This window comes from Echinops telfairi, unplaced genomic scaffold (assembly GCF_000313985.2).
Source record: "Echinops telfairi isolate 266 unplaced genomic scaffold, ASM31398v2 ScPeMD7_2;HRSCAF=8, whole genome shotgun sequence".
NCBI lineage: Eukaryota > Metazoa > Chordata > Mammalia > Afrosoricida > Tenrecidae > Echinops > Echinops telfairi.
This window is the reverse complement of record NW_022103898.1, coordinates 76,379,557-76,392,721: the sequence shown is the minus strand read 5'-3', so window position 1 is coordinate 76,392,721 and position 13,165 is coordinate 76,379,557. Positions and strand designations below refer to the sequence as shown.

General features: G+C 54.7%; 2 protein-coding genes across 2 annotated transcripts; one reads left to right on the top strand and one right to left on the bottom strand.

Moving 5' to 3' along the window:
• The first annotated feature begins 782 nt into the window (after positions 1-782).
• GPR182 (G protein-coupled receptor 182) lies at positions 783-2,833 on the top strand. Its single transcript, XM_004700819.2, has 2 exons — positions 783-861; positions 1,432-2,833. The coding sequence occupies exon 2, from the start codon at positions 1,522-1,524 to the stop codon at positions 2,617-2,619; it is 1,098 nt and encodes a 365-aa protein (XP_004700876.1). The 5' UTR covers positions 783-861; positions 1,432-1,521; the 3' UTR covers positions 2,620-2,833.
• Positions 2,834-4,986: 2,153 nt separating this feature from the next.
• Positions 4,987-10,811, bottom strand: ZBTB39 (zinc finger and BTB domain containing 39). The gene has a single exon (XM_004700537.2). It carries the CDS (start codon positions 10,784-10,786, stop codon positions 8,642-8,644), a length of 2,145 nt encoding a protein of 714 aa, XP_004700594.1. The 5' UTR covers positions 10,787-10,811; the 3' UTR covers positions 4,987-8,641.
• Positions 10,812-13,165: the final 2,354 nt, after the last annotated feature.

Below are 13,165 nucleotides of genomic sequence, written 5' to 3'. Positions count from 1 at the left end.
TTAAAAGTCAACAGTCTTTCAGATTTATTTTAGAGCCTCCACCCTCACCAGTTCCGCCTCAGCAGGAGTTGTGGAATGGTGGGGTTCCCCGTTGACTGAAAGCAAAAAGGCAGCTGCCTCTGGGATGCCATGTGTGCCCAAGAACTGACACATCAATGGCAGGTGGCCAAGCCTTTCTTCTGAAGGGCCTCTTGTTAGATTCTGACCCCTAACCTTTCTGTTAGCAGAGGAGCAACCCAGGAGAGCCACCCAAGGACTCCCCAAGCTGACAGTAAAATCTCAGCGCCTTTGAGCTGACTCAGCGACCTATGGGATTGGGTGGAAGGGCCCCTGTGGGATGTGGACACTGAAACTGTTTACAAGAGTAGAAAGCCCATCTCTCTTCTGCCAAGCTGATTAAGGGAGAGGCAAGCTGGTACACATGCAGAGCATTCACCCGGGACTGTATGGCTCACTGTCATGGAGCCCCTGGTCCAGATGACACCCCTTTAGTAGGTCCTAGGACTCTTTGCCTTTGGGGCGGGGGTGGAGGGGCAGAAGAACTGAAGCTGAAAGGTGTAGAGTCACAGAGCTAACGGCCAGATGGTGTCTGGGTTTTCTTGTAGCCTGACTCCTCCCCACTCCCAGCACACGGGGTCTCTCTCAGTGACTTCCCCTGTTACTGGATTGGGGGAATGAGCGGCAGGAAAAACCTCAGCCCTCTCCCACTGCCTGAGGCAGTGACAGCTACTTCCCGGACAGACTAGAAGAGCAGTCCTGAAGCCAGCAGCAGGCCAGCCCACAGCCACTGGTCCTCCGGCCTCTGTGAGCTCCGTGAAAGCCCAACCAGGGCTGGAGGCCAAGAGCCCAACGGAAATTCAGGTGAGCGTAGCCCTCTTCCAAGGAAGAAGGGACCTGGGGCTTTAAGACCACTCGCTTTTCTGCATGATCTACAGATGTCCCCAGGGATGAATCGGAGGGCTGTGTGGTTCCCACGGGATGCAGGTGGCGTAGTCGATTCTGTGTTGGACTGCTAACTGCGAGATCAGCCGCTCTGGGACAGAGAGACCAGGATTTCTACCCCCATAAAGAGTGACAGGCTTGGAAACCCACAGGGACAGCTGGTCTACCCTGTCCTATAGGGTCGCGATGAGTCAGAATCGACTCGATGGCAGTGTTTGGTTTGGCTTGTCCCCGACCCGCAGCCCAACTGGAAAGACAAAGCAACAGTCCCTAATGAAGACTTGCTCAAAGAGCCAAAGCCAGAGGAGGAAGCGGTTGGCTGCCACCTGGGTGTGGAGGTGGGGCAGTACTGACATGGAAGCGATTTTGTTGGGTGTAAATAGTCCCTTTTATAAAGCCCTCTGCTCTTGGATGATATTTAGTCAGAGCATAAATTCTAAAATAAACTCCAGCACCACGACCACCCTTTTTTTTTTTTTGTCTCTTCAGACCCTGAAGCTTTCCGTCAAATCCCACCCCTCTTCGCCCCTCTGCTCTTCTGCTGGGACGGCTTTCCACGCCTCCCGTCTGCTGGTCCTGATGTCGGTCAGCGGGTCTGCCTACGACTATGCCCAGATCCACAACGAGAGCGAGCTGCTCTACTTCTTCAACCACTCGCTGTCCCGCTGCCACCTGGAGCTCAGTGAGAACACCAAGCGCGTGGTCCTCTTTGTCCTCTACCTCGCCATCTTTGTGGTCGGGCTGGTGGAAAACCTCCTGGTCATCTGTGTCAACTGGCGGTGCTGCGGCCGGACGGGGCTGCTGAACCTCTACCTCCTCAACCTGGCTGTCTCGGACCTGGGCATCGTCCTGTCCCTGCCCGTGTGGATGCTGGAGGTGACGCTGGACTACATCTGGCTCTGGGGCAGCTTCTCCTGCCGCTTCGTCCACTACTTCTACTTCGCCAACATGTACAGCAGCATCTTCTTCCTGGGGTGCCTCAGCGTGGACCGCTACCTCATCCTCACCAACGCCTGGCCTTCCTGGCAGCGCCACCAGCACCGAGCGCGGCGGGCCTTGTGCGCAGGTGTGTGGGTCCTCTCGGCCCTCATCCCGCTGCCCGAAGTGGTCCACATGGAGCTGGTGGAAGGCCCCGAACCCATGTGCCTATTCATGGCACCCTTTGAGAGTTATGACGAGTGGGCCCTGGCGGTGGCTCTGCTGACCACCATCCTGGGCTTCCTCCTACCCCTTCTTCTCATTGCTGTCCTCAACGTGCTGACGGCCCGCCAGCTGCGGCGCGCAGTGCAGCCGGAGCGCGGGCGCCACTGCCGGCTGATGGGCGCCTACGTAGCCGTCTTCATCATCTGTTGGCTGCCCTACCATTTGACCCTGCTGCTGCTCACACTACAAGGGACCCACATCTCCCTCCACTGCCACCTGATCCACCTGCTCTACTTCTTCAACGACGTGGCCAAGTGTTTCTCCATGCTCCACTGCGCCATCAACCCCGTCCTTTACAACTTCCTCAGCCCAGGCTTCCGGGGCCGGCTGCTGAACGCTGTGGTCCACTACCTTCCCAAGGACCAGGCCAAGACAGGTGGCCCGGCTTCCGCCTCCTCCTCCTCCACTCAGCACTCCATTGTCATCACTAAGGAGGGTGCGCAGCGCCCCCACACTGCACCCTCTCAAATCTGAACGTGCACACAACCTCGTTGCTTCCAACGATCTGGCCCGCCATCTCTACTGTACAGCTGAGCCCCAGGTGGAGGTGAGGGGGGGCTGAGGAGCAGATCGGAGCACTCATGGCTTTGTGGATGCATCTTCAAATACTGCAGTGGGGCCAGGGAGAAGAGAAGAGGAGGAGTAGAAAGCAGGCCTGGGTGTTGTGCTGTTTGTCAAGGTCCTTGTGTGTGAGGAGGGCGTGCAGGGGTGAGGGTTGGGGGAGGTGAAATAAATAGAGACAGCTGATGCGGCTCTGCATCTTTGAAAGGTCTGTGCTTCCAGCAGCGCTGGACTGGGGAAGGGAGAGAAGGGAAAAGAGGTGGTCCTCCGAGGAAAGTGGACATCCTCATTCCATCAATCACTCTGGCCGGAAAGAGTGTGCTGGCCAGGAACCCCGCAAAGCTGTCCTCCCTTGTTTGTGTGCTCGCTGTCCTCCCAGCACAGCCTGCAAGTAGGGACAAGAGGCCAGAGGCCAAAGAACCAGGAGGCTTCAGCAGGCCCTTCCTGAGTGGTGCATCCTTAGTGCGCAGATAGTGAAGGGGCGGGGACCCCTGGGACGGGACGGCTGAGGTCGGAGGCCAGCGCCCTGCAGCTGGGCTGGCGGGATGGGTTCCCATTACCACCCCCATTCCCAATGCCGGAAACCGGACCCCATTTCCTTGCCATCACCTCCCCACTTGTCCATCCTGCTCCCCCTCCCCCCAGAAGCAGAAGATGGTCCCCAAGTATTCGAATCCATGTCCCTTAGACCTAACCTCCTCCCAGCTCTGGATCTAGGGCACTTCTTCCCAAGAGAGAAGCTACCAGAAATCACCCCATCTCTGCAGATCACAGGGCAACGTTGAGACAGCCATTCTGGGATCAGGCCCTGAGCCAGTGGGCAGTGGGCACTCTAGATGCCCTATCCCTCAGTCCTAGGCTCCTGAAAAGGGAACGGAGGAGAAAGACTTGGAAACAGAGTCAAAATCTTGTCATTCTGCCCAAGGCAGAGATCTGGACTTCTATTGAGTCTCACCCTGGTCCTTCTTGCTTCCTGACCGGGTTTAAGCAAATTTCCTACCCAGCGCCTTACCTCTATTAATCCTAAGAAGAAACATCCTCTGGGTAAGTCATGGGTATGGAAAAGGCTCATTCACAGGTTTGGGGCACCCTGACCATGGCCATGCGGAAATTGACTTACACGTAGACCTAAGAACAGGTCCTTTCCTGTTTGTGGAGGGCAATGGGATTGTAGGTGTAACCTGCCCCCCAGGGACCCTCCTTACCAATGTCCTGCTCAAAGTGCTATTTATCCGGAGGGTTTGATTTGTAATAATGGCTCACTGATCCGCCTGAGAGCTGTCTCCCCTGCTCTGAATTTGCCGAATGCACCACCCGTCTGCTCCAGCGGCGCCTGTGCCTGGGTCTGCCTGGGATGTGGAGGGCTTGTGTCTACAAGCCCTCTGCCCACCGCGCCCACAGACAGCCATCTAGCGGCACGGAGCTGAAGGCTTTTCAAAGCAGGAGCCTGGGTTGCTGCTTGAGGTTTCAGTAAGGACTTGCTACCCCAATGTAGAACATGCATTAAAATGACATTTCTCCCTTGTCCCCCACATAAAAACCACGCTGGGATCTGATGCCCGTTTCCTCAGACTTGGGCTCCAGGGGTTTCCAAAAAAACCAGTTTTACATCAGCGATGACCCAGCCCCTCCCCGCCCCTTCCTCCCCCACCCCCCCCAAATCTTGCTCTTCTTCCCACTGGTTCCAACCCGATGGCCACTTCCCAGCCTGGCAGCACAAATATTTCCTGTGGGCCTTCCCTGCCATGAAAGGGTGGCACAGGACCTGTCTGCGCCCACTGCAGTGGGCGGTGCTCAGCTCACGTTTTCAAGTACTGGGGGAGCCTGGGCCTTGTGCTGAGACCTTGTGCTATGGTCTCATCCCCTTTGCTGTGGAAATGTCTGTATCGACCTCGGGAAATTACACCGAATCTCTGCCTCCCGTTTCAATCTTCCTCTCTTCTTTTATAACCAGCCCGTGCCTACTCAGATCCATCACACAACAGCAAATTAAACAGTATTGACAAGACAGTTTTTGACCAAACCTCTCACTCCATAACGTCCAGGCCGGCTGCCCTCGGCTCTTTCGGGGCAGACAGAAATGGTCCCTATAAAAAAGGATGGATCGTTGACTTAACTTTCCAAGAAAAACAGGTTAACAAACTAATCCTGGGGAATTCCAGCCCTGGGACAGAGTCCCAACAGCAGCTGAGCAGAACACTGCTGCAGGAAGAGTGCCGAGCCGGACCGGAGGCCCTAGAAGGATGAGCATGTTCCCGCCAGGAGGAAAAGAACACACAATTCCAGTCTGATTTTTTTATTCTAAATAAAAACCACACTTTGTGCCGAACAATGGAATATAAAAGAATCAGATGTACAACCATTTTAGACTTCTACTATTTGGGAAAAAAAGTTTACAAAATATACAAAACTTTACAGCAATAGATAGTAAACACTTAAATATTAGGAGGTCAGTACTTATTAATTTAATGGAAGGAGTCAGTTGTCAAAACTCTTCTCCGCTTCACAGAAGAGTCTCGTAGATGTGGAGAGGAGGGTGGGCTGGACGGGGAAGGGGTGCTGCGAAACATCAGCATCAAAACAATTTCATTTTCATTCTGATGTGATGTTTGTGGTGAGTAATCACATTGGAAGGAACACTGGGTCTCCTGCTTCCTGACTTTCTGGGTGTGGCGGGGGACGAGGCAGGGGAGGATTCCCAGATGGGCACAGAGCTCTCCCCACATCCACTCCAGGCCAATGAAGCCAGTGTGCCCACCTAGAGAGAAATTTTCATTTAGTTCCAGAGTTGAGGAGTCTGGGGCAGCAGGGCACAGTACAGGCCAGAGAGACTGCCTGGGGGTGGGGGGGAGGGGGGGGGAGTGATCAGTAGCAAAAACCCAACTGGAGAGAAGGTATTTAAGCTTCAAGGCTTGTCCTGGGGACAAGGTGGCGCTAATCAGAAACAGAGCCAGCAAGAACTCTTTCTTACCCATTGCCTTGTTCTTAGGACCCCTGGGCCCAACATCCACCTTTTTTCTTCCCAACTAGCCATGATCTGCAGAGACTCCAAGGGTCTTAAAACTTAGGACCAAGTATTAGGGGGTAGCAGAGCTTCCAGTTTGGCACCAGTGAGCAGTGACTGAGTGGAAGGAATGCTGGGATACTAATCCCCTTCTCTTGGCCACCCACAGCCTCCACTAGTTACCCCAGAGCGCCACACGAACTACCCCTGGCCCTCAGGAAACAAGCGGGCAGGCCTCACATTTGGTTTCATGCTCTACAGTCTCCATCTTGAGGTTCTTAATTGCTTTTGCACAAGGGGCTCTGCCAGTGACGCAGCCAGCCTTGAGTACAGAACAAGAGAAAGGGGAAGGGCAGAGAAAGGACTTGGGAGGGTCAAAGGGAAGCCCCAGGCCCAACCGCACGAGCCAGTGCCGAACTCCCCTCCAGGAGCCAAGGGGTACACCCCAATGGACAGAGGCTGGAAAAGCACTCACAATAAAGCAAACGTTTACCTTCCACCAAGTACCCTAGCGTGCCCTCTGCCACCACAATGTTTCAAGTAAGACAGTTGGGAAGAGGGGCGCTAGAGGCAGGGGGGGCGTCAAAGTGACTCCCAGGGGGCATCCAGGGGTGACGATGAGGAGCAGAGGGGCAGCGTTTGGTCACTGAGCTTTGTGGGCTCCTGATCCTGCTACATGTCTGACTGGGAACAGCTGATCAACCCCTTATCCTACAGGGGACCAGGGGGCCAGGGGACCCAGTCTGTAGTGTTTCGAGGACTTGCTTTTTGGTTTACCGACTAAAGGGAAAACTTCACAGTTTCAGGCTAAGTATACAGAGTACCCAGCATCCAAGATGCCTCTGTTAAAGAAAAAGATTTCTCCAGCATATTTTGCCGGTAAGTATCACCTCTCTCGAACCCAGCCAGGCTAAACTCTTGCCTTCACCCCATAGCCGAGGAGGATCATCCGGGCTTGCAGAAGCTCGCGGGTGCACAACTGCAATCTGTCATGCATTTGTCGTCTTAAGATTCCCAAGAGCCAGTAGAGGGAAGCCGGTCAACATGCCCACCACTGCTGTCCTGACGAAATGTCTCAAGGGGAGTCCAGATCAGTTCTTAACGAGACACGCTCCCCTCAGCTCCATCCCTGGTCTACTCCTTCACAGGGCTGGGAATGGGGGGATGAAAGACCTGTGTGACTCTAACGGGACCCCTGCCCTTGGTCCCAACTTTTTGGACCCCCTTGTCCACTGCCTACCGTGTTCCCTAGGTTTACTCCGCTAAAGACCATCGGGAAAGAATTTGCTTGTTGAAAAGGCTTGACATGGTCTCCCTTCCAGGTCTTGCATGACTCCTGGCCCCCAAATCGCTGCACAGCGTACCTGCCTGGAATATGGCTACTTGTCGGGGAGAAACTCATTTTCCTAAAAATCGGGTCTCTCAAAAAGATGCTGGGAATTCTGCATACGAAAACAAAAATAAATAAATATTCGTGTTCAGAAAGGCTCTGTGAGTTCCGTGACAGCCTCTTGCTTGTGAAAACAGCCTGGTGCTGCTGACGCCCAACCAACTGGGGCAGCATCGGGGTGGAGGCCAGGGACTCCCAGAGCTCATGTGAGCAGGGTGAGGTAGTGAGGTACTGAGGTGCCACCTTGTGAATACGCAAAGTCCCCTAAGCCTTCTTTGAGCAAGACCCCTTTCATATCATCGAAGTAGAGTCAACCAGCCCCACAGGAAACCGCCTAGCCCGGTCCTCCACCCACCAAGGGGGGACCAGAACCAGCCGCCTCAGACAGCTCCCCCTGGATGTGATGCACTGACAGATCAGGCTCAATTCCAGCAGGTCAAATGGGAGCTGCCAAAGCTCGGGCCCTGTTAGCACAAAGTAAACAACAGTGTCACCGGATTCAGACAGTCAAGACTCACACTCCGCTACACACCACTGCCAGTGACTCAGAGCTCACGGAGTCCACCGCGCCATCCCAAGGGGCCTTCTCACTTCTACCAGGGACCAGGCACAGGCCTGCCTGGGCGGGGGGCTGGATGTAGAGTAGATTAAGGCAAGGCTGCTGCTCCCAGACACCCCCACCTGCCCACCAGGGAACTCAAGGTCAACAGAGGTGGCCAAAATGACAAATGACTGTGTCAGAGTAGCTCGCTGCCCACCTCACCCCATGGGGAAGGTCTGACCTCCTGGGCCAACACTATAAAATCATCTTTCTTTGGAAATGAGAAGAGTGCCAGCTCCCTTCGGGTCCTCCGATGCTGCCACTGCCGGTGGCACTGCAGAAGAGCCCCCCTGGCTGGTGAGGACTGGCCCCTTCCTCTCCGTGGGAAGCTTTGTCCCCCTTGTGGATCCAGCTGCCAAAAGATCTTCTCACTGTCCAATCAGCACATCAGGGCCGCAGGATGGGCAGACACCTTCATCTGACACCTTTCCCCTGCTGAGGACCACCCTGCTGACTGGTCTTTTCTAGAAAATTCCATTTCCAAGAGCTTTCGCATGATCCGTGGTCCTGGCCGGAGGTCTGGCGGAGATACCTACAGAGAAAACCTCCCTCCACCTCTCTCGTCCATGAGGCTGTGGCTGGATTCTTAGCAGCATAAAACCTATCGGGTAAACGAAAACTTAAGAGAGGCCAGAGAATGGGATCTAGCTGCCACCAACTGCTTGATTGGATCCCAGAACCCGCCTCAGTGGAACCAAACACACAGCCCTTGGCGGGCCAGAACTGGTAATGGAGGTAAGCGCGGTAGGGTCATTGCTTCTCGAAGATAGTAACTCAGCTCATGTGCTCTTTCTTCGTGTTTCTTCTTCAGACACACCACCGAACAGGATTCCTAGCAAGGCAAAATTGTAAGTTCAGCCGAGAAGGGACCAGGAGCCATCGGGAAATCAGTGTCCCGGCTGCCCCCACCGGGGGCTCCCCTGGCTCTGCCGGGACCCAGTCAGCTGTCCGGGCTCTTCTCTGCCTCTTTGGAATGGATAATGTACATGAAGGTCTGCTCGATGGTGAAGTCCGGGGGGAGGCTGCCTTTGTGCACGCCGACGTGCTTGCTCATGAGGTTGAGGGTGGAGCTGTAATGACCACAGACGGTGCAGCGGTACATGAGGGCCCCGGAGTGCGTCTTCAGGTGGCACTTGATGGTCGAGCGGCCTCGGAAGAACTTGTGGCACACCTTACACTGGTAGGGCTTCTCGCCCGTATGGATCCGCCGGTGGTAGTTGAACTCGCTGGTGTGGGCAAACCTCTTGCCACAGACCTTGCAGCTGTACTTGCTATTGCCGGGTTGGCCCGGCAGAGCTAGCTCCTCATTCAGGAACTCCTCTGCTGGCAGCTTCCGCTTCTGGAGAGCTGGGTGCTGCAGGCCCAGGCCAGGCCGCAGGTCCAGGCCACTGGTACATTTGTGCTGGCCGGCATGATAGCGGTAGGCCGCCTCCGACTTGAAGCTCTGGCTGCACCGCTGGCAGCGGAAGAGGGCGTCTTCCAGGCTTTGGTGGACGGCCATGTGCTTCTCCAGGAGATGCCAGTCCACAAAGCTATTAGCACAGACGGAGCAGGAGAAGACCGAAATGCCGAGGTGGGCGAGCGTGTGCCACATGAGGCTGCAGAGGTTGAGGTGACGCTGGTCGCAGACGCTGCAAGCCTGACCCTTCAAGTTTAGGTGGTCGAGGATGTGGCCCCGGACCACGTGGAAATCCTTGGCCAATCCCCTCCCGCAGGCAGCACATTTCAAGTCTGGGGAGGCCGCCCCTGCAAAGAGGCCCAGCTTTCCGGGGAGTGGGTCATTGGGGTGGACAATGATGTTGTTCTCAAAGATGCCATCCTGTCGGTGGAGGGTCAGCTGCCACTGGGTAAAGAACTTGGTTTCACACATGTCACAGGAGAAGAGGAAAATACCAATGTGGGACAGGACGTGGGTCACCCGGGAGTTTCGGTCCTGGAAGTGGGTCTCACACACCTTGCAGTTGCCCGTCAGCAGGTCCACGTGGTCGCGAGCATGCTGCCGGATCAGCTGGACGTTGGGCTCCAGCACTTTCTTGCACACTTGGCAGGGCATGGCCTTGTTCTCTCGGCTCTCGCTCTCACCAAAGGCCAGTTCGTCCTCACTGTCGTCACTCAGCTCGATCACCTCCTCGGCGGTGCCCATCTCCTCGCTGGCGTCTTCCAACTGCAAGTCATCGTCCCCCAGGTCCTCCAGCTGGAACCCCGCCATCTGCCCACAGCGCGGCTCTTTGCCCGGCTCGCTGCTGCTCACGCAGGAGCTGCTCCCCGTGCTCACGTCGACTGCGCTGTCAGCAGCGAAGACGCTGTTTTTACTGAAGTCTCCGTTGCTCTGAACTTTGTACGGCGGGCAGGAGCTCAGGCTGGTCTGGATGCCCATGCTGACAGTGCCCAGGCCCAGCTGGGTCACTGTGCTGGGGGCGGACGCGAAGGGAGCAGGGACCTCGACGCGGTCTTCTGTCTTTGGTGGTGGCGGCGGCGGCAGCGGAGGCAGAGGCAGGCCATGGTTAGCGTCACTGGCAACAGTTTTCTCCTCCTCTTTGTAGCTTGCTCCAGCATCACTGGACGGCACATAGGTTCTATCAGGACCCAAGGGCTCCCCGCCACCTCGGAGTTCTCCAAGGGGGCATGGGGGGTCTGTGGAGGTACAACTCAGGGTACCCGCGTGGCTCTCGCGGGTGCTGGTCAGGGGCTTGGCCCCCGTGGTGCTCTCCAGGTCAGGGAAGGTGGAGTGACAGGCCCGGAGGAGGTCTTCCATGCCCAGACGCTCGGCCACTTCGTAGATGACCCCAACATTGATCAGGTCTGTAAAGAGCTCTGACGTGTAGACAAAGCTCAGAATCTTCTCAAAGTTGGCTGGAGTGATGAAGTCCACCACGTACGTCCGGGCGGCATCAAGCCCCGTGTTCAGGAAGAGGTTCTGGAAGTAGCCCGCTGCACAGGCCAGCACAGCCTTGTGGGCTGGGAAGGAGCGGCTCCCCACCACAATGGTGACATCGCACATGGTCTCCGAGAGCCGGCACTTGTTGAGCTCCTTCAGCAGGTTGTTGGGGTGGTTGGTGCTTTGCAGCTTGATCCTCATGCCCATCTTAGCAGCTCCTACGACGTTGCCTCCGTATCCGCACGGCTCATCTGCGGAAGGACAAGACGGTTAAGAACGTCCTTTCAAGGGAGGAGCCCCACAGGAGAAAATGCCTCCAGTCTTTAGTGTTTCCAAAGCCTGGGCGGGGAACAGGAGAAGGGCTACTCTACTCTTCCAGGGACCAGGACAGTAAAAACAACGGGGGGGGGACACACTCTCTCACTGTAAATATCCAAATGCATACAAGGAATCCGCATGACAAGATCCAAAATCCCTGATAAAAATCCAATAGTCTGTTAAAAAAAAAGCTGGTAGCCTGTTCTTTAAAAGTCGGGAGGAGAGCGCACAGTCCTCTGGACTGGTACCTGAGAGACAGCCAGAGACACACGATGTGGCACTCCAATACCAGAGCTGCTGGCTCAGATTTCCCTCCTCCTGATTTCTTCCTAAATATAAGCTTTCCCACCTCACCAAGGAATCTTTTTTCTCCTCCCAGGGCCAAGCGTCACACACGTACTCCAATGCAATCACCAGGTTGCTAGCTCCTGGAAGAAAGGGACAGGATGCTCCGGCTTCTACCTTTCTGTCACGACTGTGTCCTTTCAAGTTCCTTGCTCTTTCTTGAACTCACCTCGCTCCCTAACTATGCTACATGGCTATCCTGGTCTTTTGAAAACCCAGGGCCATCGAATATCATTCTATGTTCTGTGAAGGAACTTAAAACATTACAAACTCAAAGAAGTAAAGCAAAGTAGGTGACAACTATGGTATCTCATACGATTTAAATGTTTTATTCCTCTTTTACCTCCCTTTTCAGGGTACCTGCTCCTGTAGACCCTATGCTAAGTTATTTGATGCCATAAGAAAGGTTTCTAATGAAGGAAGTCCAGGAGTTGCAGACAAGAACTATTCCTAAGTGTGCAGGGAAGTGGGAATGGGTGTGTAGTTACTTAGGCTTACTTTAATGTGAGAAAACAGGGCTGCAAATCACTACAAACAGGCTCAGTCATAGCCAATGTTGTGAAATTAGATCAGACCTGGATTTTTTAAATGATCGTCACAATGGAAAACACTGTGGGGGTCAAGGACCTGGAATGAGAGGTCCAGAAGGGACGTAACGAGCCCTTTCGGGAACCTAGTGTGGGAGACTGAGTTAATGCCAGGACTGTGGAGAGACACACACTCAAAAGCAGCATCAAGAGCCGTCATCTTTGAGTGAGTGGGACACTATTGTTTCTGACTGTACACGTGCTCTTGCTTTCTAAGGAGATCACGTTTCTAGCAGTGCACCCATCGTAGTTTTTCCGTTCTGGTTTATGCTGGTTCACCCCTATTTTACAAAGTCAGGTCCATTCAAGTTTTCCACCTGAGTGGCTGTGACTTAAGTAGGGAAGGGCAGATTCAAAGCCTTGCAAGCAAAGACCCCAAACCTTTCCCATGACTTCAGAGCTGCTAAAAACAATTAGTACAAGAATGAAGAAAATATTCTAAGGTTAGTTGTACAGCTCTTCTTGATGTGACTGAATTACTGAACTGTGTGATGTGCGTCCCATGTGAACACAACTTTAAAGAGTTGACGGTGCCACCAGTGACCAGTGACGGTGACTGCGATGAAGAATCGGGTATGAGTAGGAGCCTCAGGGGAACTGCTGGGTCAGCCCTGGACTGCAAGTTCAAATCCACCAGCCACTCCCTGGGGAAAGATGAGGCTATCTGTTCCCCCAAAATGTACGTCTCAAAAACCATATATAGGATCAGTGTGTGTCAGCACTGAGTCCATGGCTTTTGCTTTGGTATAAGGTATGAGTTGGAATGGCAGTAGCTGGGCTGGGGGGTCAGAGTGGGGGCAAATTCACATAACATTAAAGGATCCGCCCGAGTCGTCCATCAGCTGACCCTCCGTACCCAGGGGCTGGCTGGCTGTATACAGCCAAGCCTCCTAACAGCATGTTCAATAGCACACTTTTTACTGTGCAACTAGCTTATCATTTTCAGGCTTTCCCAGTCCGACCGGCCTGAAAAAAGATAAGCTAATTGCACTCCTGTTTACTCCTCCACTGGCCGGAGCCGGCCCCGAGCAAACCCGTTTCTCTGCCTCATGAGATTCTATCTATAATTCCCAACTTTCCCTGGGTCCAGGCAGTTTCTGGGCATGGTTGGGTACCACCCAAGCATCTCCAGGGCCTTTGGCAGGCAGGTCGGGACACTAGGAAGCCAGAAGCGGGGCCGGGGCACTGTGGACAGTTGGAACTTCCGAGAAAGGGTCCCCAACCAGCAGAAGACGCCGGAAGACTCCCCTCGGGGCGCGGAATGGGGCTGAGCACCCATATGGGGGGCGGTGCAGGGGGGGGTGTCGCACCGAGCAGCTCAGGCCCTCCACCCGCG

Excerpts from the sequence above, each read along its gene's own strand:
- GPR182 (XM_004700819.2), top strand. The coding sequence starts at position 1,522 with ATGTCGGTCAGCGGGTCTGCCTACGACTATGCCCAGATCCACAACGAG.
- ZBTB39 (XM_004700537.2), bottom strand. The coding sequence starts at position 10,786 with ATGGGCATGAGGATCAAGCTGCAAAGCACCAACCACCCCAACAACCTG.